Here is a 23,842-nt window from a genome sequence, read left to right as displayed (position 1 = left end):
GATGTAACACATTGAAGTAAAGTTTGTCTATTATCTATTTATAACTATTTATGTCTGTCTGGTCTATTACCGCTTCTTTGTGTTCACTTCAGTGTTCGAATGGGATTTTCAGAACCACTCTTTTATATAAACTTTCCTCCTGGGAGAAAAACTCATTACTCAGATAAATGGTTTTAAGGCCAGAATACATCAACAAAAATGTGAGTCTCACTCAAGCAGTGATTACCTCGTTATATTATTATACCAGCCGTGTGTGCAGGTGTCGTGAGAGGAGGAAATATTGTGTTCCTGCTGGTGTTAAAACGAGCTGTAATTTGTATTTTTCTTGGTGTATGACAGGGAGAGGGAGAGTGAGTGTGTGTGCATGATTATCCCTCATAGATTGTGTAGCTGTATGTGTGTGAGTCAGAGTGAGAAAAGGGGGGGGGGGGGGTAGCTTGCTCATATTCCAGTGGTGTTTGAGTCACCTGGCAGTCGAGGCTCTTCATCACAAAAACGCTGCTCCTCCTCCCTCCCTCCACCTGCTCTTCGCTTTCTTCAAATTATTGTTGTGCTAATTGGTCTCTTTCAGCCCACTGCCCCTGAGAGAGGGTTTTTCTATTCTCATTATTCTATTATTTATATATTTATGTGTGAGTCTGTGAGTGTGTGAGTGGATTTAGCTCTCGCTGTGCCCTGTGGGTTTATGTGTATTGTGAAGCTGGAACATACAGTAGAGTCAACTTATGCAAACACTCTTTCTGCACTCTTCAGACTTCAGGGCACATGATATCGTCTAACATTGAAACTCTTCTGTAACTTACATAACTACTGTCTGTCTAACCCCAGCATAAACCTAAACCTAACTTTATCTAAACCTTAACACATTGAAGGTCTTTCATTTCCTATGAATGACTATAATGTAAATTAATAATCTGTTACTGGTAAACATAAATTGGTTGATTTAAACGGAGAATGCTCCTATTATGATGTCTGGCTGGGACTGCAGTGATTTGGATGTGGAGCTTATTAAATTATCTGTTATAACAAACAAACAATATAAATATATGTTTAAATTTGTTAGTATGTACATGTGCATATCAATTGTTTATTCAAATTACCATCTTGACCGGAGGCGTCATGAATGGTGAATGATGATTTGTGTTCTGTGTTTTGTGTGTGTCTGTGTGTGTTTGTGTATTGTCAATGGAATTATGTCCTCACAAAAAGAGTAATACCTGGATCACACACACAAACACACACGCGCACACACACACACACACACACACACACACACACACACACACACACACAAATGCATGTGTTTAAGGCAGATGGAGGTATGAACTAAGATTAAAATAGAAAAAGATGGTATTTTTTTTCTATGAGAGCTAAAGCAAAGAACAACCCTGTGGGCTTCAGAGCGCACACACACACAAACACACAGACACACACACATACACACACAGACACACACACACAAACACACACACACACACACACACACACACACACACACAAACACATCAGAAACACACTGTTGTGTTTGGACGCTGGCCAAGTTTTGTTTTGGTCATTCTTTTATGTTAGAACTCCCACAATGTTTAAAATAATCCCATCAGTTGGTTTTGAATCTTGACAACAAGCCAGTGTGTATTCATGTCTGTCTATTTTCTGTCAGATGAAAGTGTGTGTTTGATATTGCGTGGTAGTGTTGTTTTCAGCTGCCATGAGTGTGTCCTTCCTTACCGAAGAATACAAAAATAAAGACGTGTAAACCTGGTAAACTAAAGACGAAGAAGTAAGTTCTGGCAATGCCTGAACATGTGACTGTGTGCAAAATAAAAAGTGTCCTTTTATGGGTCACGTGCCCAAACCTCCCACAATGCAACTCCTTAGTGTCTCCCTGCCTGGAAGAAAGAGAGAGAGGACCCTGAAGACATCAGAAAGGTTAGACATGATACTGTAGCACTGCTTTAACCGACTGAACAGTGACCTTCATGTAACTGCTCGAGGGCCCAGGGGCAAATATTTGTTGTTGGTCCCCTACTGACCCCCCACGACACATGGCCCTTAAATTATTTCCCCAGGCAACTGAAAGGTTGAGTGACAGAAAAATAGCTGGCAACAATTCTGATTATTGATTCATATATTGTGTCTTTTTAGCAAAATGTTAAAAGGTCGCAGATGCTTTCATATATTATTTATCATATTATTACGTTATTTTTAGCAGTTTTATATATTTGGGGTTTTCGACTACGTCAGACAAATAAAAGCAATTGGAGATACTTTGGATTTAGAAAATAACGACAAGCTACTTTCTTTCCTTTTTGACATTTTCTGAACAGTCACTTTATTTAAGAAAATAATTCAGAGTCAGATATATTGAGAGAGATACCCCTGTAAGGAAATACTAGTGCCCCACCTGAGATTTCCTGTGTGTTCATGTGACATAAATACATAAATGAAAACAATTTATTAAAAAACAACTTTAATACAGGCATACTTAGTTAGAACTAGGGTAATGAAACCCTAAACTATTGCCAGTCATCACCACAAAGCTTCAAGATCACTACGGTCTTATTATAACTGATATTATACAAACAACTGATATATTCTACTTCCATAAATATGAGCAGATTCTAATTCACAGTTTTTATGTGAAGGGATGACAGCTTGCATAAGATGCTCTACTTGACCTTGTCTGTGGTGATGAGTCATACTGTGAAACATAAGACCAACAGCCTATAGAAACAAACAAACCTATAGAACAAACCTCATGAGTTGTTGTGAAATCATGGATCATATGGTGAAAATGTAACATGATTGATTCCGGAGGCCGGGAATAATTCTCTGAGTTGGTTTGATGTCCTCTGTCTCCGTTAAGCTGCTTTCAGACAAGCACTGATGATCCCACGTGTGAGATAAACTCCAGAAAACTGTCCCCGACCAAATTGTCAATTGAGTTCATGTCTGAAAACGGCTTTAGTCTCCTGTTGATGAGATTAACATGCAGATGATTCCTGTCAGGATTTGAGATTCCAACCCGAGCCGAGGGTTTGTCATGAAGCCTTCGCAGCGCTGAGTCACAAACGGGTCGGCCTGTGACTGAATCCCAGCATCAGACATGCAGCATTGCTCCGTGTGATTCAATAGCTTCCCCCATTAGGAGGAGAGCTGTGAAATAAAAGAGCTGGTTAACTCCCCAGTGACCCCGTTTCACAGAGCTGCCTTTTCATTAAAGAATAATCTAGGTGTAAGAAACAAAGGGGGAAAAAATGATACAAAGACTGTGCCCTCCACCGCTGTTTGTTTACTTATCAGTGCAACACGTATGAGGCTGCGGTCTTCACTTCCTCTGGTTATCTGCCAAATGTCAAACAGAAGGACGATGCAGGTCATTACTGTTTGAAAAATGGCTCATTATACCAGGTGCAGCCATCTTGCAGAGCGTGGGCGCTAGTGAAGCCACGATATGAAAGTCCCACCGAAAGACGCTCTTAACCAATCAAGAGTCATTTCCCCCCCCGTTTTTATCGCATCGAATAAATAATTGTCAATAAACTACTTCACATTGTTGCTTAGTGGTGCAGGTATAAAAACATTCATACAGCCAAGGAAAAATCATTTATTTTTTCAAATACTGCCTCGTCAATTCAATGTACTGCTGTAGCCTCAAAATGGATCTGACATTTAGGAAACAAGCGCTTCCTGGAAAATGTCTATTTGCAGAAGACATGGCCACTTTACAGCATGAGTCACTCAGTCTACAATGCTGTGTTAGGAGGCGTATGGAGGCAACACAGTCCTTTTAATATATGGCAGCCTTGATTTGTGTGTCGATGTAAACACACTGTGGATATACTACACACATACTGTACTTATCTAATCTGTAACCACTGTGAATGTCCACATCGGGGCTGAAATCAACAGACAGAGACAAGGATATTGGTTTTGAATCTCATATCCTGTTTTATTGTTCAATGTGGCAGAACATGATAAACCACACGGCACAAACAACACGCCCACGCACTCAGACGCACACGCGGACGAAAGGGGAAGACAAACAGAGAAGACAAATTTGTAGAGGCGTTCACACACTCGGCTCCGAGTTGTCATGACTTATAGTGACAAGGTTTTTCTCTGGGGAACCACTGATCAAACAACCCACAGCCACACACACACAAACACACACATGTGCTCAGAGACAGATGAACAGTGTAATCACACAGACAAACAGGACAAGTTGTGTATTAAAGGGGATTTTTAAGGAGATTAAGGATCTGGTGACAATAATAAGATCAAAACGAGAACGATCAAAGTCCACCTTAAGACAGAATTCACCTTCTTCATCGATGGTTCAGTGGTGACAGGATTGAAGTGGATTTCAGGGATGAGAGAACACCTGTTTGCGCTGGAGGGAACTAAACCTCAGACGGCTGAAACGCTGACTCTCTCGGTCTGTGTGTCCCTCTGTCTTCACACACACACAAAGTGATAAATCCGACAATAGAAACAACATGAATTCTGTCTTTTGGCTGATATTTTTTTACATTTTTTACATTTAACTCAAGCATCTGACTCTTTAGCCGCCGGTAAACACTTATCCTCATTGTGTTAGATGAGATGTTACCGACGCGTTATCACCTTAAGCACTTACAGTCAAACAAAAATTCACATTGATTAGTTTCAGTGACTAAAGGCCACTTTGAACAGCATCTCTATATTCGCTCCCTCTCTGGAAACGAGACGATGAAAAACGAAAACAGAAAATCAGTATAAATTTTGTGCTTTTTTTTGTTAACTTCTTTTAAACCTTCAAATGCAAACTGGGCGCCAATTTTTTCGAATCAGCTCTTTTCATTTACTCACTTGAGAATCATTCTTCTAACAGCAAAGAAAATAAATAAAACATTTAAAAAAAAAAAGAAGGATAAAATAACATTTAACGTTTTAGTAAACCACCTTTTATCGATGTTATCGTGTCTGCATCAGCACCATCCTGCTGTCAGTGGAAAACCATCTCCTTTGAGAGTTTCTTAATGGATTTCATGAGCTGTGGGGTGGACCGCATAACACGAAAGGCAAATATATGAGTATATATATATGTACGGATGGAAGACACTGGAATTAAGAGCCGGAGGGTTTCCAGCTGACAGCAGCGATTGTCGGAGGTAACCACCGCCTAAAACTGTTTGGCTGCAATCGAGGACAAAAGCTCCTCAGATCAGAGCAACTCCACCGAGACTCAAGGAGCCCAGAGTCCGTCTGTGGTGCAGAGTTTAGCACAAACAATTTAAAGATGGATTTAAAAGTCTAAACCGAAAACAAATCATCTGTACGCTCTTTTGTCAGATTCATTCGACAGAAGAAAAAATAATTAACATTTATATATGATGATGAGAAAAGAAGTGGTGCTATGAAATGAATGCCTGTTTCTAGTAGGAATAATGACAGCCTGTAACATAGCGGTCATTAATTTAATGACTACAAATGCATTCTTGGCAGCTTGTAGTGTGTCTTTACGTAGTGGTATATTATTATTACATTATATTCTAAGCAAATCCCCAATTTAGTGTGTCCCTCTGGACTAGACATGATTTGAAAAGGTAGCATCATTAGAGGAGATTATCGTGATTGAGAGATCACAGATTAGTTCTGTTTGTGCAGACTGTAAACGGACCGATCCACATTGGGGATTTTCAACGAGCCGCTATCACTTTAGTTTCTGTTTTGAAAAAAACGAATGCAACTTTCCAGCGGAATTTATCTCAACCAAATGATTGTCTTAGTCGCCTCGGCAGGAGAGCAGTCGTGTGTAAAACTTGGAGCTGAGCTGGGGCCACTTTCCGTAAACAACTTAGAGTGAAGACAGAACTGCACTCTGGTTTGCAGATACACTCCTGAAGTGAAACGTAAAATAAGATGCTGGAAGTTTAAAGGAGATCCGTTCCTGAAGTGGATACAGAGAAAGTGCTTTGAGCCGAGGCTCGCTGCAGAACACTACAAAAGGAACTCGCACGGTCCAACATACATCTCACACTTAATGCTGGAAAGATCCAACCACTCACAACACCGTCCATCGCCGATTTTTTTAAAGAAATTATGCTCAAAGAAAAATAAAATCCTTTTTCTCCACCTGAAGCGATCCAGTGAAGGAGAAAAACAGGTTGTCGTCAGTGGGGAGTAACCGTGAGGAGTGTTTTAAATTTTTTTCTAAGTGTAGGTGCGATCCATCTTCTTCTAAAAGGGCAGTTTGTGAGCGAGAGGTCACCGTGAACCCAACAGGTGTCTCTCTAGAGGAGGAGTGCTTCACATTTGTGTTGACGCGCAAACGCAGACCCACAGATGAGTGAGGGTCGAGGGGCGGCATCCTCACCGCTATGGTGTGATCAGACCAAACGTGGAGCAAAGTTTAGCCTAGTGTGCGATTATGGCCACTGGAATGTTTTGGAGTAACTGGATAACTAACTAATTAGCAGGTGACCGTAGAGGGCGATAGTTAGTTTGTGCTCTATTTCTGATTCAAAATCAAACGTTTTGAACTTGCATGGACTCATATTCTCGTCTATTTGTGTTGCGTAGTGCAAATTTGTTGGTACTTGCATCCTTTCATTGATTTTGTATGTAATCACATTGCAATATTTGCCCCATGTTTGGTCTAAACACATAAATAGATAGTAGGACACCAGAGATAGAGTTCATTACCAGGCTTAGCTAGATGACCTGTTGTGATGGTCACCTAGTAGCACTGATCTTACGCTACATTATCTATTTAACTAGCACTGTGTTCAGCTAGATCAGGTGGGCAGGTAGCTAGCATGACTGGCTAGCCATCGTGGTTGTCTAGCTGGTTTGGTTAGTCAGCAAACTGGGCTGACTGGTTGGCTGGTTCAGGCATTCCCCCCCAGGGCTTACTGACGCTTCTCCTCGTTAGCCAGACCCGGCTAATGTTTTGTGGGCGGCTGGTTTTTCAGTCTGTGTACCTCGGCCCCGAGGATGTCACTTCCTGTTGTCTGCGGTGGAGTTGGATGTAGTGTCCGTCTTTGTAGCAGCTTCCTCAGTGTTCCCAGGGACCTGCGTGGCCGTGGCATTAGGCCCGCCCCCATTTTGAAGTGTTTCCTGTTTGTACTGTTGCAAGGCGCGATTGACGGCGTCCTCGACCAACTTCCTGCTGACCCTCAGAAGCTCTGCCTCGTCCGGCTCAGACCGGCGACGCCCACCTGGGTAGAACAAGCACGACAAAAGCACATATTATATCCAGTTTTTTCATTCAGTCACTAAGCCAAAACAATCTTATTGCGGGAGATGAGTCACTTTCTATTAGATCTTGCTTTCTCACAAACACAATGTTGTCCTTAAACCTGCATCCTTTGCATTTTCCACAGCTTGGAGCCAGTGAAATGTTTAAACTCAACATTGACATATTATCCCATTTAAAAACAATATAACAAACACATCCAGCAGACGTAGAGCAATGTTTTTAATTTGAGATGAGTTTATGGTCTATATTGATCAGTGCAGCTTTAAAGTAAAAAAAAAGAAGGATGCCCTTTGAATAATACTCACTGTATGTAACATTCTACCTCAATAGTAAATAAAAAAAAATTTAATTTGGACCTATGGTTTAAAAAATTGAAAAAACGGTCATATAAACTGCAGATATACCAAACACTTACTAAAAAAGCAATTTTGAGTGTTGATCTTTTAAAGTTGTACTTAAAATACAACAATATACATTTTCATTTTGAGAGCCATCATCTAACTGCTTTATCTACTGAAGTCCGTGCCTCTCGCTAGTAGTCTACTCTACTGTATGTGACAGAAATGACATATCCAGATACTTAGCTACAGTGACATTTAACGGTATGAACTCTACACTAGATTTGATTCCAACTCTAATCTGCTTCCTGTGGCGTTGAGTGTCTTTTCATATAACGGGGACAATTTCATTTCCATTCCACTGTGCTCAAAGTGAAAGAAGAGAGTATTAAGCTGACAATAGTAATAGACTATACAATCACTCATTCTGGGGTGAAGACAGCCAAAGTATATTGGATATGACAACAATAGAAAACAGTGTGGATAATAACAGAGGAGGTAAACTGCAGGCAGGCAGGGGACCAAGTAGCATATTGGAGCAGTGATGAGCACCTGCTGTGTTTTTCTGTTTGGAGTTTGCATGTTCTCAGGATGTCTGCATGTGTTTATACTCTACTTTGCTCCCACCGGCCACAGACGTGCAGCGCAGGTTAAATGGAGCCTCTACAAAGCCTGTGGGTGTGAACGGAGCATAGATGGTTATTTGTCTCTATGGCGACCTGCCCGGGGTCCTGTCCCCGCCTCCCGCCCAGTGTCTGCCTGGATTAGCTCCAGCTCCCAATCGACCTTCAAGGATAAGTGGCATTTTTGATGGACTGCTGCAAAACTGTGATCTATCAACTCTTCCATATGCATGATGATATTTAATCCTCCTCCTGAGGCGTTATGAAATGATAATTCATCAACGAGTAAAGCTCTTTAGCGAGCTGCTGATTCTGCTTGTGCTGTGGACAAGATGGAAGACAAAAAACGGACAGACATAGAGCCAGATAGATAAAGAAAAGAAAAAAATGAAAGACAGGCAGAAAGTCAATAATTCATGTAGGAAGACGGGCGGGCAGGCAAGCTGTAAGATGGACAGCCCGCACCAAGCCATTCAGAGAGTAATAGAAACTCACTGAAGCATCCAGTCTGACAAACAAACAGACACACACACACAAAGTGAAAACATACAGTAACCACCTATATGTTTGAATTCGAAGGCAAACATAAAATCCCCAGAGCTAATCTTCTATACCACACTGTCCCACTTGGTCTCAATGGTTTGTTTGTATTTGAAAACATTGCGGTGCTCATTATATATTCATTACAGAAACAAGTCGCTTTAGGAGTGACTTGAGACGACGGTCAGAATCTAACCCATACGTGAATATGTAGATTGAGTATTCCGTTCTCTTGTAAATCCTCTTCCAACCTAGTGCGACTGCAAATGTTTGCCCTTTATTTCTATACTGCTTTTGCATAACCCCACGTAGCACTCCACAGCGATGTGTCAGCGCTGGGTCTATGTTTGACTTGCACAAGCACACGGGAAAAGCACAGACATTCCTGCAGCAACACACACTTTGTGATTTGGTGAGTAACACCGAGAATAAACAGCAACTTTGATGATCAGAAAACTTCAACAACTTTAAGACACAAGTATTGATGGCATTTTGGCAAACTAACTATTAAACTAGAATATAGAGCACATACAACAGTCCCTGGCCCAACATGTCCATTAAATTCGATCAAGACAGATAGATATCTGTCCCCTTAATGTTTTAAGATCCATGAGTTATTCCCTAAGAAATCAATAAAAATGTCCCAAAAAATTAAGAAACAATGTGAAAAAAAAAAATTCTGTTTGTCTGGATCCATGACAACATTTGTTAGCCCCCTACCCCGTCTTTTCACCAGTTGTTGAGTAGTTTTTGTGTCATCCTGCTGACAAACAAACAAACAGGGGTGAAAACCTACTTGTCGAAGGTAATTAGAATCCCCATGGTTATTAAGGTAAAAAAAATAAAGCTTAGGTTAATTCTTCACTGTATGCATTTGTATTTACGTCAGCCAAGGACATTATATTTTCTTTGCCGTTTTTTTGCCTCCGTTAGAAGGATCACCCAACAGCAACTCAACTGATTTACATGAAACCTTGTGGAGCTGTGGGACATGACCCACGGATGAACCCATTCACAGGTTATTTTTCACAATATGGTGGTAAATTGTCCAGTTAGCCTTCGCAGAAGTATGCTCTCTCTCTGAATTTAATAGGCTGAAATGAAATTGTTCTGCAGGTGTCTCAGTCCCTGATGACTTGCTCTTCTCTAACCAACCTACCCTTGTCTTCCTCCTGGGGTTGTTCTGCTGGGCTGACACCTGCTGAGCAGACCACAGGCTTCATCATTATCATCATTATTAATCAAAATCACTGTCGTATGCGTGTCGCTGCAACGTTTCCCCACCGCTCCCAGCTTGTTGTGTGCTGTGATGCATTATTCATCAATGGATTTGTGTTGTTTATGCCAAATAATCCGCCTGCAACCACAGCTTGACAAACAGGAATCAGCCCTCACCCGACCAGGGCACATATGAACACTCATTCAGTGATGTTCACCATGTGCTCACATCATCTTATTTTTTGATAAATTGATTTGTACCTCAAATAATGTTCTGTTGTAGGTGGTTTATTGAGTTGCTCTGCCTGTGAAGCCCTGCTGTGCTAGTCCATTAGCCATGGCGTGTGTCAGTTTAGGCTTTCTGATAAAGTATTTTACCCTCACCACTTCAGGTTCAGACCGAATTTATTCTCAATCTGCGTTTCTCAGTAAAGTGCTGCAGACACACGCTGGCCATTTCTGAGTAACTGGCGGTAATGATCAGATGTTCGGTCACATGATTTAAATCAAGTGAGCAGACCATTATACAGGCTTTGTATTGTTTGTGCACCGATAATAAAAAAACGCTGTCTCGTCTGCAGGCACTAACCTTCATACCGGCTCCTAACTGGTGACTGTTCTTCTATGCAAACATAATCCTCCCATTAACTAACTTCAATACTTGCAGAGGCATTTTTTCCACACCTGCGGGGATGTATGTGCAGACTAGATTTCACATTATGAATCAACTGTAAAATAAGTACTTTCATCTACAGCAAAACGCCTCAGTGCAACAGCAGCTGAAATAAAGACTGTGTGGTGAGGGAAGTTATCACACCATCTGTAATAAAACTTTGTTGTGCAAATACTAAAAGGTAAATAAAAGCAAGTACAACTTTTAGGGCTGTGGTCAGATGCTCAATAGTTCACCATAAAATGTATAAAGGAGATATTTAATGTTTGTAATAAACTGCTTGTAATTCACAGTAAATAATCAGCTACTGAAAAAGCCCCCTATGGTGTGCCTTGCGTAAGAAGTCTACAGCAGCGGGGGGGGCTGGTTGGTTACACAAGGGCACCATGCATCCAGGCAGTGCGGCTAATGGACACTCTTGTTCATCACTTCCTGCTCTCATGCCTTTAACCGGACAGAAGCTGATTTTTGTCAAGCAAGCAAAGCTTAATTTGTAAAGCACATTTTATGCAGATGGAAGCACAATGTGCTGCACGAAGCACGAGCTACCGTAGCAGTTGTAACGACGCATGCAGTATATGTGGAAGGTGTAAAGATAAACATAAGACACAGATGGAAATGAACACAGAAATTAAAAGCATGAATAAAATGTGATTAAACAAAACAAGAATTATGCCAATAAAATATCCACGGTGAGTAAAGACCTGCTGCTGGACTAAACCCCGAACTCGAGAATCAGTTGCTGTTGCTGTTGTCCTGATCGACAATGTCACTCACATTGTTAATATTGAATCAATCTTAGGTTCCGAATCCGACACTGCACTTACTTGGACCGCAAACACTATACATGCAAAGTGTGAAGCTGATAAGAAGAATGGTTCTCGAGATATGCAAACCACATATAGACAGACAGACAAATTATGAAACTACTAGATAGATTTGATAGATGAATTTGAACTGAGGTACATGAAACGATCGCACATGAGAAACCTGATATCGGCAGAAAGAAAATAAAAGCAGATGCTATTTTAGTGATTTAAATGTTGCTTTTCTCCGAGTGTTGATTAACAATTCATGGATTCACGAATAAACATGTACTGTATGAGTAAAAAAATTGACAATGAGTCTACTACAATTATACATGCTCCAAGAGATCATTAAAAAGGAGATTACATTCGGTTGTGTTTTCAGTATGATTAGAGGTAGTTGCGGAAGTTCCTGAACTCAATCACATCATGACTCATCCTGAACCTGATTGGTCAAGGCGGGGCTCACATTATGGAGAGCAATTTCAGCCCATAATCAGATGGAGATTAGGTGTCAAATGAACCTTCCTGACACTCATACATACTTGAGCGTTTGGCATGGAGCGGACTCTGAACCAAATCTGCAAGACAAACACAAATATTACAGATAAACAAAAACACACAAACACACACACCTCCTTACTTTAGTGTCTCGTGGATTTCACACACTAATGAAGCAGTAAAGTCCATGAAAGCCTCCTTGTCTTGCTAACACAAGGGAGATACTTTTTTTGCATTTTGATTTTAAAAGATTAGTTTCGACCCCCGGGCTTTGTGACGGCTTAAATGGATCCGCAAATATTCTGAAGAAATATTGTTGTCCGCACTCACTGACTCTCATGCTGCCAGGAGCTGCAAGACCCCGTGGGGGGTAAAAATAGGGTACAAGAACCTTTTATTTCAGGGAGGGTAAGAAACTAAAGGGGAAAAAACCAACCAGTGTGTGTTTTTCAGATGAGGCAGCAGAGAGTAAGCTGTCAGTTGATTTTAAAATGGGAAGATTAATGGCATATGTGGACTAAATTAAATCCCTCCTCTCATCTCCTCTCTTCATCAGATCAGTTCCTGCCTAGAAAATTATTAACATGTAATTCCAGGCCAACATCAACAGACTTCTCCTCGGTATATAACCATGTGTGTTTCTGACTGTGAGAAAAGCCTTTTTATCCGCCTGTTTGATGCCTTTATGATGGCAGTAAAGCTGCCCTCTGTAACTACACACACACACACACACACACACACACACACACACACACACACACACACACACACACACACACACACACACACACACACACACACACACACACACACACACACACACACACACACACACACACACACACACACACACACACACACACACACTGATAAGCCGTTCTCACTGTGGATAGACAGAATCCACAGCAGCAAGGTTGACAGACACAAAGATATCTCACACTCAATTTATCTCTGTCACACACACACAAATCTGCAATCTTACAAACACTTTCATGCAAGCACACATTTTTCAAAGCTAATATCCTCACACTCATTTCTCTCTCCTCTGTTCCTCCTTCATACTCCTTCCATCTCTACCACTCTCTTCTACTCTTTACTTTTCCAAACCTCTCTCACTCTCTTTATCTAAATATTTTTCTCCTTTCCGTCTATCTCTTTCTACCTTTTTTCTTTTTGCTGACTGGTGTTGTCATGGTGACAGGACGAGAACCACATCAACTTTTACCAACACAGAAGGCTGAGCCGAATTCCATCTGATTTTTGGCAGGTTTCGCTCTCTGGCCTCCGAGTGTCCTCTTCTTTCCCCTTTTTTCATCCTTTTCTCTCTTTGTAGCTCATGTTTACCCTGATTTATCGAATGTCACGTCTTTGGACCGGTTACCAAACACGGTTTGTGAAGTTTGTCTGTCGACTGACGTGTTTATTTTGCCTCTAAGAGTTGTAGCACAAAAAACAACAACAATGAAACAAATTTAGTTATCTGAAAACCTTTGACAAAAAGAGTTTTGAAAATGCAGAATTCCTTCATTCGTTCCCCAGTTTCTGCCTATTTCAGTGTGATGATAAATCATAAACAGCCAGATTAAATCTCTGAGCCTATTTGCAGTAAACCAAGCCAATAAGTCTCTCTAACTGGTAAGTAGTGGTAATGAGGAAAGCTTAACGTGGAAATTGTTATCTTGCCCGGGAGATTCTGGTTAAACCTGTAACGAAATGAGATTAGTTCAGGAAACGCTGTTGTCCGTCGGACGGGAAATGCCGGCCAGGTTGTGTTGACATGACTTTCTTACATTTGTGGCCATGCTGAAGAAATTTCCCTGAAACTTGATTGAGGGATGGCATCTGGGCCTCTGAACAACCCACAAGATTTAGGTGTGGAACCAGGAGTTTTCATCATTACGGTTATCAAACTGCCTTTTCCTTTTACATTTCTTCTGCTTTCAGACATGCACTGAACTCCAGATAATCTCCTGAAACTATCCTGGGGGGCTTTATAACAGAATGCAACTGTCCTAAGCCTATGTGATCCTATGTGAGAAAACACAAGGAGATTATCTGGAAGATTCACCGCTAGCAGTTGGGCGCTTTGATGAAGTTTCTAACAAATCTGAAAAAACATAAAACGAATACAAATATTTTAGCATTAAAAAGAGGCGGCATACATGTAGAGGATGTCACAGAAGATTTTAACTTAGAAAGACAACGAGATTGGAAAGCATTTGGTGATAACTAAGAAAAACACATGATCTCCACAGTGGAATGAATACTTTAGGTCCTGCCTCTCGCATGCTGTGCCACCGCCCTCCTGAACACTGGAGATTTCTGTTTGAGGCTTTCTTCATATTGTGCGGACACTCTCTGGATTTCTGTAAAGAGGTTTAGGATTGTTCCGTGCAATTACTTTCTAGATTTATCAGATTGCTTTGTACTCGAATCTCTTGAAATCGAGGGGATGTAATCTAATCCAAGAATTGAAGACATTACATTATTAATGAAAACTGAAAAAAGCAGCAACTCCCATATGTGAAACTGAAGCTGGAACAAGAGACCAGTTGAGAGTTACCTAAGTGATCTATTATTAAAATAGCATGAACATTTTTTACTTTAGCTTTTTATCTATCGCTGAACATTTGACTTTTTCCTGTGCTTTGGTTAATGATTAGCAAATGTTGGCATGCTATCTGCTAAACAAAGATGGCAAACATTAAAGTCAGCACATAAGCGTTGTAATTGTGACGATGATATTGATGTTGCTATAACTCAAAGCACAGCTGTGGCCTAATTTTGAAAATAGACTCAGACTGCAAGTTAATAATCGTAAGTCAAAGCTCTAATTCTAGAGAGTTACATTTACCAATAATTTCCCATAGTTCACTATATCTAAAAGAGACGCTGCAATGAGACATAAGAGTTTAGCCCAAAGTGCAACAGCTGCTTTGTTCCTGTTTCACACTTTCCTTCTTGCTGGTTTGTAGTCTTTCAGAAATGTTAAAAGGCTGTCGGTGAACATGTGCTGTGTTTTGAATGATGACTTTACGCTGTTACCGAGCTGCGAGTCTGCACAACTTCAAGTGACAGCTACCGCGTGTCTGCTTTGCTTTCATTTCATTCCCAGCATCACCGCTGTGCCCTGTGTTTTCTCTTGTTTCTCCCGGGCGCCGCTCTGCTGTGATTACTTTTGTGCTGCGTGAGAACCTCTAAACACCATAACTTCAAACTTCCCTGCTCAGCGATTCATCTTGTTCTGTCACAACTCCTTCCTCCAAATAACTCAGGCACTTTTGGTATACATCGCACTTTCTTTGATTGAGAGAGGACTTTCTGTTACATGCTGATGGCAGCTTCTCTGGTGATATGACCCCTTCACAAGCGTTTCACATCTTCATGCTGTATCAAAGGGTCTCAAAATAATCCCATTAAAAGGCCTGAATCAAATTCACTGGATAGAGCAGCCTAACTGATTATGTTTAAATCCAGCCTAATAATCTGCTGCTATGACTAATTTTTTCTTGCTCCAAATCAAATGATTCCATGAAAGCCCTCAAGAGAGGCCTGAGCAGGAATTCACTGCAGCGTATCTGGTGAGAGGAAGAGGATAAATGAAGAGAGAGCAACGGGCAGATGAGGAGGAGGAGGGAAAAGGAAGGACAAAGAGGAGGAGGACTACAGTACGTGATGTGAGGAAGAAGAGGGTTGAGGATGTTTGTGTTTCGCAAGAACCTCCTTAATGGTAATGCGAATGAGGAACGAAAACACAAAGAAAGGAGCGAAAAAAGAGGGGAGCGGGTGCATTCAAGGACAGGAGAGGAGGAGGAGGAGTGGGGACTAGGGAAGGACAGGCCTTGAAAAAGGAGAAGCGGACGAGGACAGCGGGGGTAAATTCGAGGCTGTGGAGCTGCGGGGTAGGTGGGAGTAAAACTCTGATGGTGGAGTGGTTTCCTCAGGAAATACCAGAGACTCTCTCAGACATGAGAGACTGACTGCAGCGCACTTTAACAACTTTATAAATTCACTTTACAGGACAATACATACTCCTGTATTTGACCTATTGATGGACCTGTTTATGTATTATTAATGTTCAACACCACATAGACAATGCTTACATATATGCACTCCATGAATAAATGCAGAACATTAGGGTTTTGTGCTGAAAAGTGAACTCAACGAAGATTATTCCAGTAAATTAAACATTCGGCTGGAAGTAGAAAGTCAGATCAATAAACCAAAGCTGTTTATTCTTGAAGATCGGCCGAGAGACACTAAAGTGCCTCATGTCCTCATCAAACAGCCTTTGAGTAAAGCACTTCTGCCATAAATTCACTTAAACACTGCATTGAACTGTATTTAATGTAAAATAAGACATTTTAAGCATAAGATAAACACTCAACGAAGATTCTAGGATTAAAATCCTGCAGCTCTGTCATCTCCGGTTCTCAACATTTCCCAAAGTGTGGCTTAATTCACCTGCATTCCAGTTAATTCAGCAATAAATGAAGAATAATTACATCTCTGACAAGCTCTCCCATGTGCCACAGCAATGAAACACAGCATGTTGGTGCCCAGAAGTGTGAGAGTCTCCTCCTCTCTTCCAGTGCACTGAGTGACAATTTCATGGCTGATAAATTCCCTCCAGTGAGACGGGGGAACGCCATCAGAGCTCTGTTTTCACACCTTTTCAAAACGACACAGTGAGGACGGACGGAGGCTGGATGTGAAATAGCGAGCGGTGGCAATGTGACCCTGACGCTGTGACTCCACAGACTGACAACAACAACAGGCTAAACTAATTTGACAATAATGAAAACTGCTGATGGAAAGAGTTCATTTTCATTTTCTCTCCCTGAATTGAACATGATGACAAAAAGCAGAACATTTCAGGCATAGAGAAACAGCATAGGGCCAGATTGTGTCCAATTTGGTGCAGCTCGATTGAATTTCAAGGGGGACTTTGGTGAAGGTACATATTCTACTAATTGTCATTCTGGTTCAGTCTGGACTGACTGCCATTGACATCCAGACAGCCAAGTGACTGGAATGGCTAAAAATATGTCATTATTGATTTACATAGCAAACAGTGGTTCAGCATCACTTAGATTTGGTTCACAGGTGTGAAAGGGGATGCAGACATTAAAGCCGTACAGCTGGACGTGCGCGTGTGGCGCCCTGTGAACGCTGCTCGACCGTAGATCAAACAAACAGCCTGGCCTTTCTAGCGAGAAGGTTCATGGCTTTGATAAAACACCTTTCAGTTCTGCAGCCTGGTGTCACAGCACTACTGATCACAACCCGCTCTGTTCGCCCAACTCACCACATCATAAACACACCGTGACGGGGCTCTGTCAGCTCAGCACGGCCCCATCATGACCGAATGTGATGTAGTGTGGTTCCTGCAGGGACGGGGGGGTTGGTGGTTTATAAATCATAACAGTAATCGTAATCGTTTCAGATGAAAACGTCACAAGGAATCATATGCCTCTGCCTCTTGGCATCACACCCTGTGTCAGCACATTGGCTGTGACAGCAACGTGATGGATTTTTAGCACTTAAATCCATAAATTTTGCCGACCGCAGCTTTTATTATGTGCTTAATAACGCCTTAAAGTGCAGTGACAGATTTAGCCTGTTTCTGCTTAAACAGACTGGCTGTGACCCAGTGAGACCTGATCACAACCAGACAGCGGGGAGACAGAGCAATGAGGATGTTAACATCTCTTATTGATTGCACCTTACAAAAAGCAGGCACTGATCTGTTTCTATTTGCCTTCACAGAACAAAAGCTCAGTGGCTTATTCCCTCTGGCGAAGCTTCAGAGCATGAGTGCGTTGAAACGTAAACCCAGCTGTGCCTTCCCCTCCGCTGTGTCACAACCCGGGTTCGCGCAAAAATCAGTCAGTCGTCAGGGATGTCTTTTTCTGCTCGCTGACCCGGCTCACTGAGCTGTCGTTGGCTGTCAGACTCATTCTGATGCAAAGAAGGTGCACGGTAGCGGAGCGAGAAAGAGTTTACACGGAGAGGCACTGGAAGGAAAAGGAGCAAACTTGGCAGAGAGTAATGAATGGGGGACCGAAAAAATAAAGAATGAATCAAGCAGTGCTGCATGCATCCCTTCCGCTCTCTCTCCCTGCGCCTTCTAATCCCCCGCCCCGTTCTCCTCTCATCTTGCTCCCCCTCTTCCTCACATGTGGTCTGTGCTGTCTTCAGCAGCACTCCCTTTCCTCTCTGTGAGAGGCTCATGACAACAACCGCATGGCAGAATTTGTAACCATTTTGTGTTTGCAAACCTTGACAGCTATCAAGAGCAGAAAGGATGCAGGTGACCAGCTCATGCAGTGGCAGACTAGAGGCTTAGTCACCCCTCATTATTTCACCCGATCTGTGCCCCTCTGTGAGGAGGAATGCTGCCTTTATCACCTCCACCTAGGAGGTTACATGTTGATCTGTGTTTGTATGTCAGTGAGCAGCATTGCTAGAATTCAGATTGGGTGAATGGGTGAGAAAAGAACGTATTCAATTTGGTGCGATGACAGGATTTGTTTTCACTTTCTTTAAAATTGAAAGATAGGGAATTTTTTAAAAGCTACATTGATTTCTCAGAGAATAATTCATGGATCTTGATTAAAAAAAGAATCAGGCACTGATATGTGTGAGTGTGTACAACTTGATGTAGCTTGATTGAATATGGGCGTTCGCCGAGGTCATGCCATTCTTGTTCAACATAATGTTCATTTCCCCACTAATGCTGAATCAGAAGAAGTGTGATAACAGAAATAAACCTGAAGGAAGTTTGCCATTTGAGCCATTTTATATATTTGTCTGACTTTCAGCAATATGTCTACAGGTATATAACTAAATGGTTAATTACTGTATCTCAGAGGTTATCAAAGTTAATGCGAGAAAGATACACAGACTTTTTCATCCAGTTTCATTGTCTGCATGTTTAGGACACTTATATTTATGTGTGTGCGATTTTGTGCAAATGCAATTAAAATCCAGATCTAGTGAATTTAAATGTGGTTTCATAAGGGGTTTGTTGGGCCTACACGCTCTGGCTGCCATTCAAGTCTGGCTGTGAAGTACAAACCAAACCAAAGCTATAAGGGCAGTGGTGCTGTTTGTGCTTAAAAGATCACATGTTTGCAAACTTAAGAAAAAAGACTTAGTTAATATGAGGAGTGCTTAACAAGAAAAGAGAGGCGGCAAAAACAAGCATCACCTCGAAAAGAGCAGCAGTGAGGGAGTGAAAAGACCAATACTTATTACTGTACCATTTAGAGACTCCACTTTCTAATGCAGCTTCATGCTGAAACAGAGTAACTATCATGTGTTGAGTTCTGTTTGTCACTTTGTCCGACGGTTGCCAGGAAATCTTAAAAAAACATTTAATCACTTCAATGGAATCTGGTGGAAACTTGGACCAATGCCTATAGGGAGAACTGGATCGATGCAGATCACACCCCCATGTGGCCATTTGGAAAGTAGGGTATAGTCTCCTATTTAACTGCTTGACTTGGCTGACAGAAAATCAATCAGGATAAAGTTTTTAAGTGGATCAATCATTACAGTTGATTGATCAATCAAAACAGCAAATATCCCCTTTGGTATGAGAAATGTTGCCTTAACTGGCTCTTTATTTAACAATAATTGAATGTTTGTGGGTTTTTCAGCTCTTGGTGGGACAAAAGAAGACAACTGAAGACAGAATCTTGTCCTCCTTTGATCAACTTCACAGACAATATTTTTGGCCTTTTACAGATGTACTAATACCTGGAACAATCAACACAAAATAATCAATAATGGAAATAGGTGCTACTTCCTTTAGGGTTAGTTTATTACTTGGTCAAACACCGCTGTCATCTAAACTGCGAAATATCTATAGATATTTCCAACAGCTAATTATTTATTTCTGAATTCATTTATTTTCTCTTTAACACATTCTGGTTGACTTGACAACTTTTCTCATAGTTTCAATAAAAGGTAACGTAACTGTAACGTATTTGAAGTCAAAGATGAACTGATCAGATTTTGATGGTCTAAGATCAAAAGTCGCTCTCCCTGTCACGAAGAATTAATGAGCTTATTATTTAAAACATTTGGTGTTAATATGATGTAATGATGATATTTTAACAACACTTTGTGATGCCTTGTCGTATTAGTCAAGGTTGATTCACATGTAGGCGTACTGCAAGCTCACACGCACACGCTCGGGCACACGCACACACACACAGTACACGCACAGGGCATGCGCGTGTCTTGCTGTGCTCACGAGGGCGACTGTCACCACATCACAGGGGTAGCATCTGACCTGCAGTGCACACACCCCCTCTGCCTTTGTCTCAATATCACGATTTCTCTTAAAGTCCGTTCCGCGCTTTTCCCCTCATTAGTCTTCATTCCCCGCATCACTCTTTCCCCTTCTCCCAGCATCCCTCTCTCTCTGCTCAGAAGTAGGGCACAGTGGCCTCGACTGTTTATAGCAAAGCAGCTGCAAGGGAGAGAGAGAGAGAGAGAGAGAGAGAGAGAGAGAGAGAGAGAGAGAGAGAGAGAGAGAGAGAGAGAGAGAGAGAGAGAGAGAGAGAGGGAGTGAGAGAGAGAGAGAGAGAGAGAGAGAGAGAGAGAGAGAGAGAGAGAGAGAGAGAGAGGACACAGGAGGGAAACACAGGGGTGGAGGAGAAAGAGAAGCTGGAATAGAGAGCATGCAGTAAAGTGTGTAGATGACGCCCCAATATTCGTTATCTGTGCTGAAAAATATGTATGCATACACACACACACGCACACACATTATCTTTATGAATATTGCTACACAGTGTCAAAGTCTGTGTTTATGACAGGATCATCAGCAGGATCAGGATTTTATACAAGGTTCACACACACACAGTTTATGACTTTGTACCGCAATTTATATAATCATTAATCCAACCAACATGTTGGCAGCAATATTAATTTTGTAATTTCCACTATCCATCTGTTATCTATACAATGAGGTTTACGTGGGGATCTGGAGCCAATCGTAGCTGGGCGAGAGGCAAGGTACACTCTAGTTTTTAGCTTAAAAAAAGTGCTGTTTGTTTGATGACAGAATCTTTTAAATAAGAATCGAAATAATCAATTTCTTGCACTAGAATGAAAACGAGAACAAATAAGTAACTAATCCAAATTAACGCTCTCGTTATCCAAAGCTCCTTTAGTCAATCCCTATTTCAAGATGTATTCATTTTGATTGTATGCAAAATCTTTTAGTTATAAATAGCTGACTTTTACCAGTCTGTTTATGCCACATGATGACCTTTCACCTGAGATCATGTGTAACCTGCCCTAAAGGTTGCAGCTGTGACTCAGGAGGCGTCAGACAGATGTTCAGGGAAATGTTGGGATTTTATTTCACACGCTGACTTTTCAGAAAATATTTTGACTACAGGAGTTGAGCTTTTCTCAGACTTTTCAATGAAGGAGAATGTGTAAATTGAAGGGGAAAATAATGTCTCTCCCACTTTTTCAGCTTTAAGGCCTTTGAGTTGAAGCAGTAAAGCAAGAACTCACGAAAACAGAAGAAATGTTTTCCAAAAGATGAACAGAGGAATGCTAATGATGGTGACAAATAAAATGTGGAAACTACTACTATCATACACACAGTTGGACTAAGGAAATGCACAACACTGGATAGAAAGCTGCTTGTCAACGTCCCTTGAAACCAATTTGCCATGTCCACTGTGTCCACTGATCCGCGTGATTTAGTTACCATCTGGATTTTTCGGCCACTAGTGGTTCTGCAAAAGTGATTACATTCACGAGCGACTTTGTATCGTGCACACGGGACATGGTGCCAACCCGCGTCAGTTGGTGGCAGTAATGCACACAGAGGCACAGCGATGTATCCAAAACAGCAGAAGAAGAAAACTGCAGAGCTAGCATACATTGGTTAAGAAAATCCAAAATGATTGGCTTTGCAAATGTCTCATGAGGAACCATCAGGGTCTTTAGACTTCCAGGCTACCCAGTGTGTTTTAGTGATTAACACTGAATAATGACACCCAAGAAAACTCCACACAGCACCTTTAAGTTTCTATTCTGTGCAGGAATAAACCAAATCTGATCAGTGCAAAGTGTAAGAACATACTGTAACTTTGTTGCTCTCAGTTGATGTTTGCACGTTGTACTTTCTTATCAGTAAAGCTTAACTGTATAATCTTGTTGCAGAAGCCTTTAAATCTCCAGACCATTACTCTACTAACACATAATACCAGACTGCACACAATGGGAATTGCACGGTCACGCTCTCTTACACACACATGTACTCCCTGTCCATCTCTAGGTTAAACACAATGGATGTAACCGTGTGCACAGACACAAACACTCACACAGTGTATATGATATTTAAACACTACAGGCACACAGTCTCTGCCACAACACACACCCACGCATGGAGCCAGGAGACACTTACTGATTTTCTCCTCGGCATGGGAGAAAGGGAAGCAGCACAGTTGACCCATGGCGCCTCCTTCCCTCTCCTCCTGTTCCCCTCTCCCTGCAGTTATCCCTCTTTCTCTCTTTCTCCCTTGTTCTGAGACAGATAGATGGAACGAGGGTCCTGCTTCTTCCCGTCTTTCCCCACTCTTTATCTCCCTGGCTGTTCCCTTCTGTGTCACTCTTTATCCCCCCTCGAACGTTCAGACGTACTCGGTGAGGATGGAGGTAACAAAAAAAAAAGAGACACCCTCCCTTTCCCTCTGTGCCGCCCCGGTGAAGACGGAGCAAGGCAGGAGACGATGGGAAAAAAAATGAACGAGTGGCTCCTTGCTCTCGCTCTACTTTGCACTGACACAGGGAGGAGGGGTGTGTGAGTGTGTGTAGCAGAGAGGGACAGAGGGAGAGGGAGAAGAGTGGGAGAGGGAGGGAGGAAAGAGAGAATGGGAGGGTGTGTGCATGCAGGAGACAATAAGAGAATTTTTAACACGTGTAAATGTGTGCAGAGTGGAGGACTGCATGTGTGTAAGATAAAAAGTGTGTGTGTGAGATCAGATGCAGACCCAGGAGGAGGGGTCTGTGAGCGAGCTTTAGCAAATATATATGTTCAGGAGAACAGACAGTAAGCCCCCTTAGAAGTGTGGCAAGTGTACTGATGGGGAAAAGCCAGCGGTGCACATAAGGAGACAGCAGACTCTACGGTGCATGTGTGTGTGTGTGTGTGTGTGTGTGTGTGTGTGTGTGTGTGTGTGTGTGTGTGTGTGTGTGTGTGTGTGTGTGTGTGTGTGTGTGTGTGTGTAGGGGGAGGGGGCTACAGGCTCCACCTACACTTGCCACTGTAGCTTGAATAATGGTTGTTGAATAGACGGCCGCTGCAGCCTCCTACTGCATGCATCTGTGTTATTTATGGGACCTAATGGTTTTTCAAGGGGCTAAACATCTCCCAAAAAAAGGAAACATTTTTTTTTCATCATTGTTTAAAAATAGGTCAGTTCCAAGGTCAAGAATGGATTACAGTCAATGGTCAGTAGCAAAGACAGGGTCACGGGAAAATGGGAAAGGCATGAGGAGATTATCAGTTATCTCCCATATATATTAAATTTATTTCATATCATCTTTGCTGCAGTCCTTCAAAAATGAGGCACATGTGACGTACAAGAGCCTGGATTTCTTTGAACCAATCTGAGCAGGACCTGATGGAGTCATGTGAAGTTATTTCTTTAATACCACTTGCCTAAGATGAGCTAATGCATCGTTTTACTCACTTTCTCACTGGGCTTTTTAAACTACTGAAACTGAATTCAAGGAGCATGAAATCACATTGCAAATGTATACATATATCTATATCTATCAGAGGCTGTATGCATCAATTTTCTTTTTTATAATGTCAAACAGATGTCTCACAGAAAGTGTTTCACAGTTTTTTTTTACTACTAAAT

The 23,842-nt window shown here is 41.7% G+C and overlaps 1 protein-coding gene across 3 annotated transcripts in view; it reads right to left on the bottom strand.

Moving 5' to 3' along the window:
* Window positions 1–3,927: 3,927 nt before the first annotated feature.
* LOC133024398 (A-kinase anchor protein 7-like) overlaps window positions 3,928–23,842 on the bottom strand; it is a 39,098-nt gene continuing 19,183 nt past the window's right edge. Inside the window, exons 9-11 of one of the 3 annotated variants that reach the window (XM_061091486.1) lie at window positions 11,987–12,022; window positions 9,904–9,942; window positions 3,928–7,202 (exon numbers count right to left, since the gene is read on the bottom strand). In XM_061091486.1, coding sequence (XP_060947469.1) covers window positions 6,982–7,202; window positions 9,904–9,942; window positions 11,987–12,022 — 296 coding nt within the window. In that variant the 3' untranslated portion in view covers window positions 3,928–6,981. The remainder of the gene's footprint in view (window positions 7,203–9,903; window positions 9,943–11,986; window positions 12,023–23,842) is intronic. The other 2 variants (XM_061091487.1, XM_061091488.1) reach the window with 2 other exon arrangements.

This window comes from Limanda limanda, chromosome 18 (assembly GCF_963576545.1).
Source record: "Limanda limanda chromosome 18, fLimLim1.1, whole genome shotgun sequence".
Lineage (NCBI taxonomy): Eukaryota > Metazoa > Chordata > Actinopteri > Pleuronectiformes > Pleuronectidae > Limanda > Limanda limanda.
The sequence above is the reverse complement of the archived record's forward strand: the minus strand, read 5'-3'. Positions and strand labels throughout refer to the sequence as shown.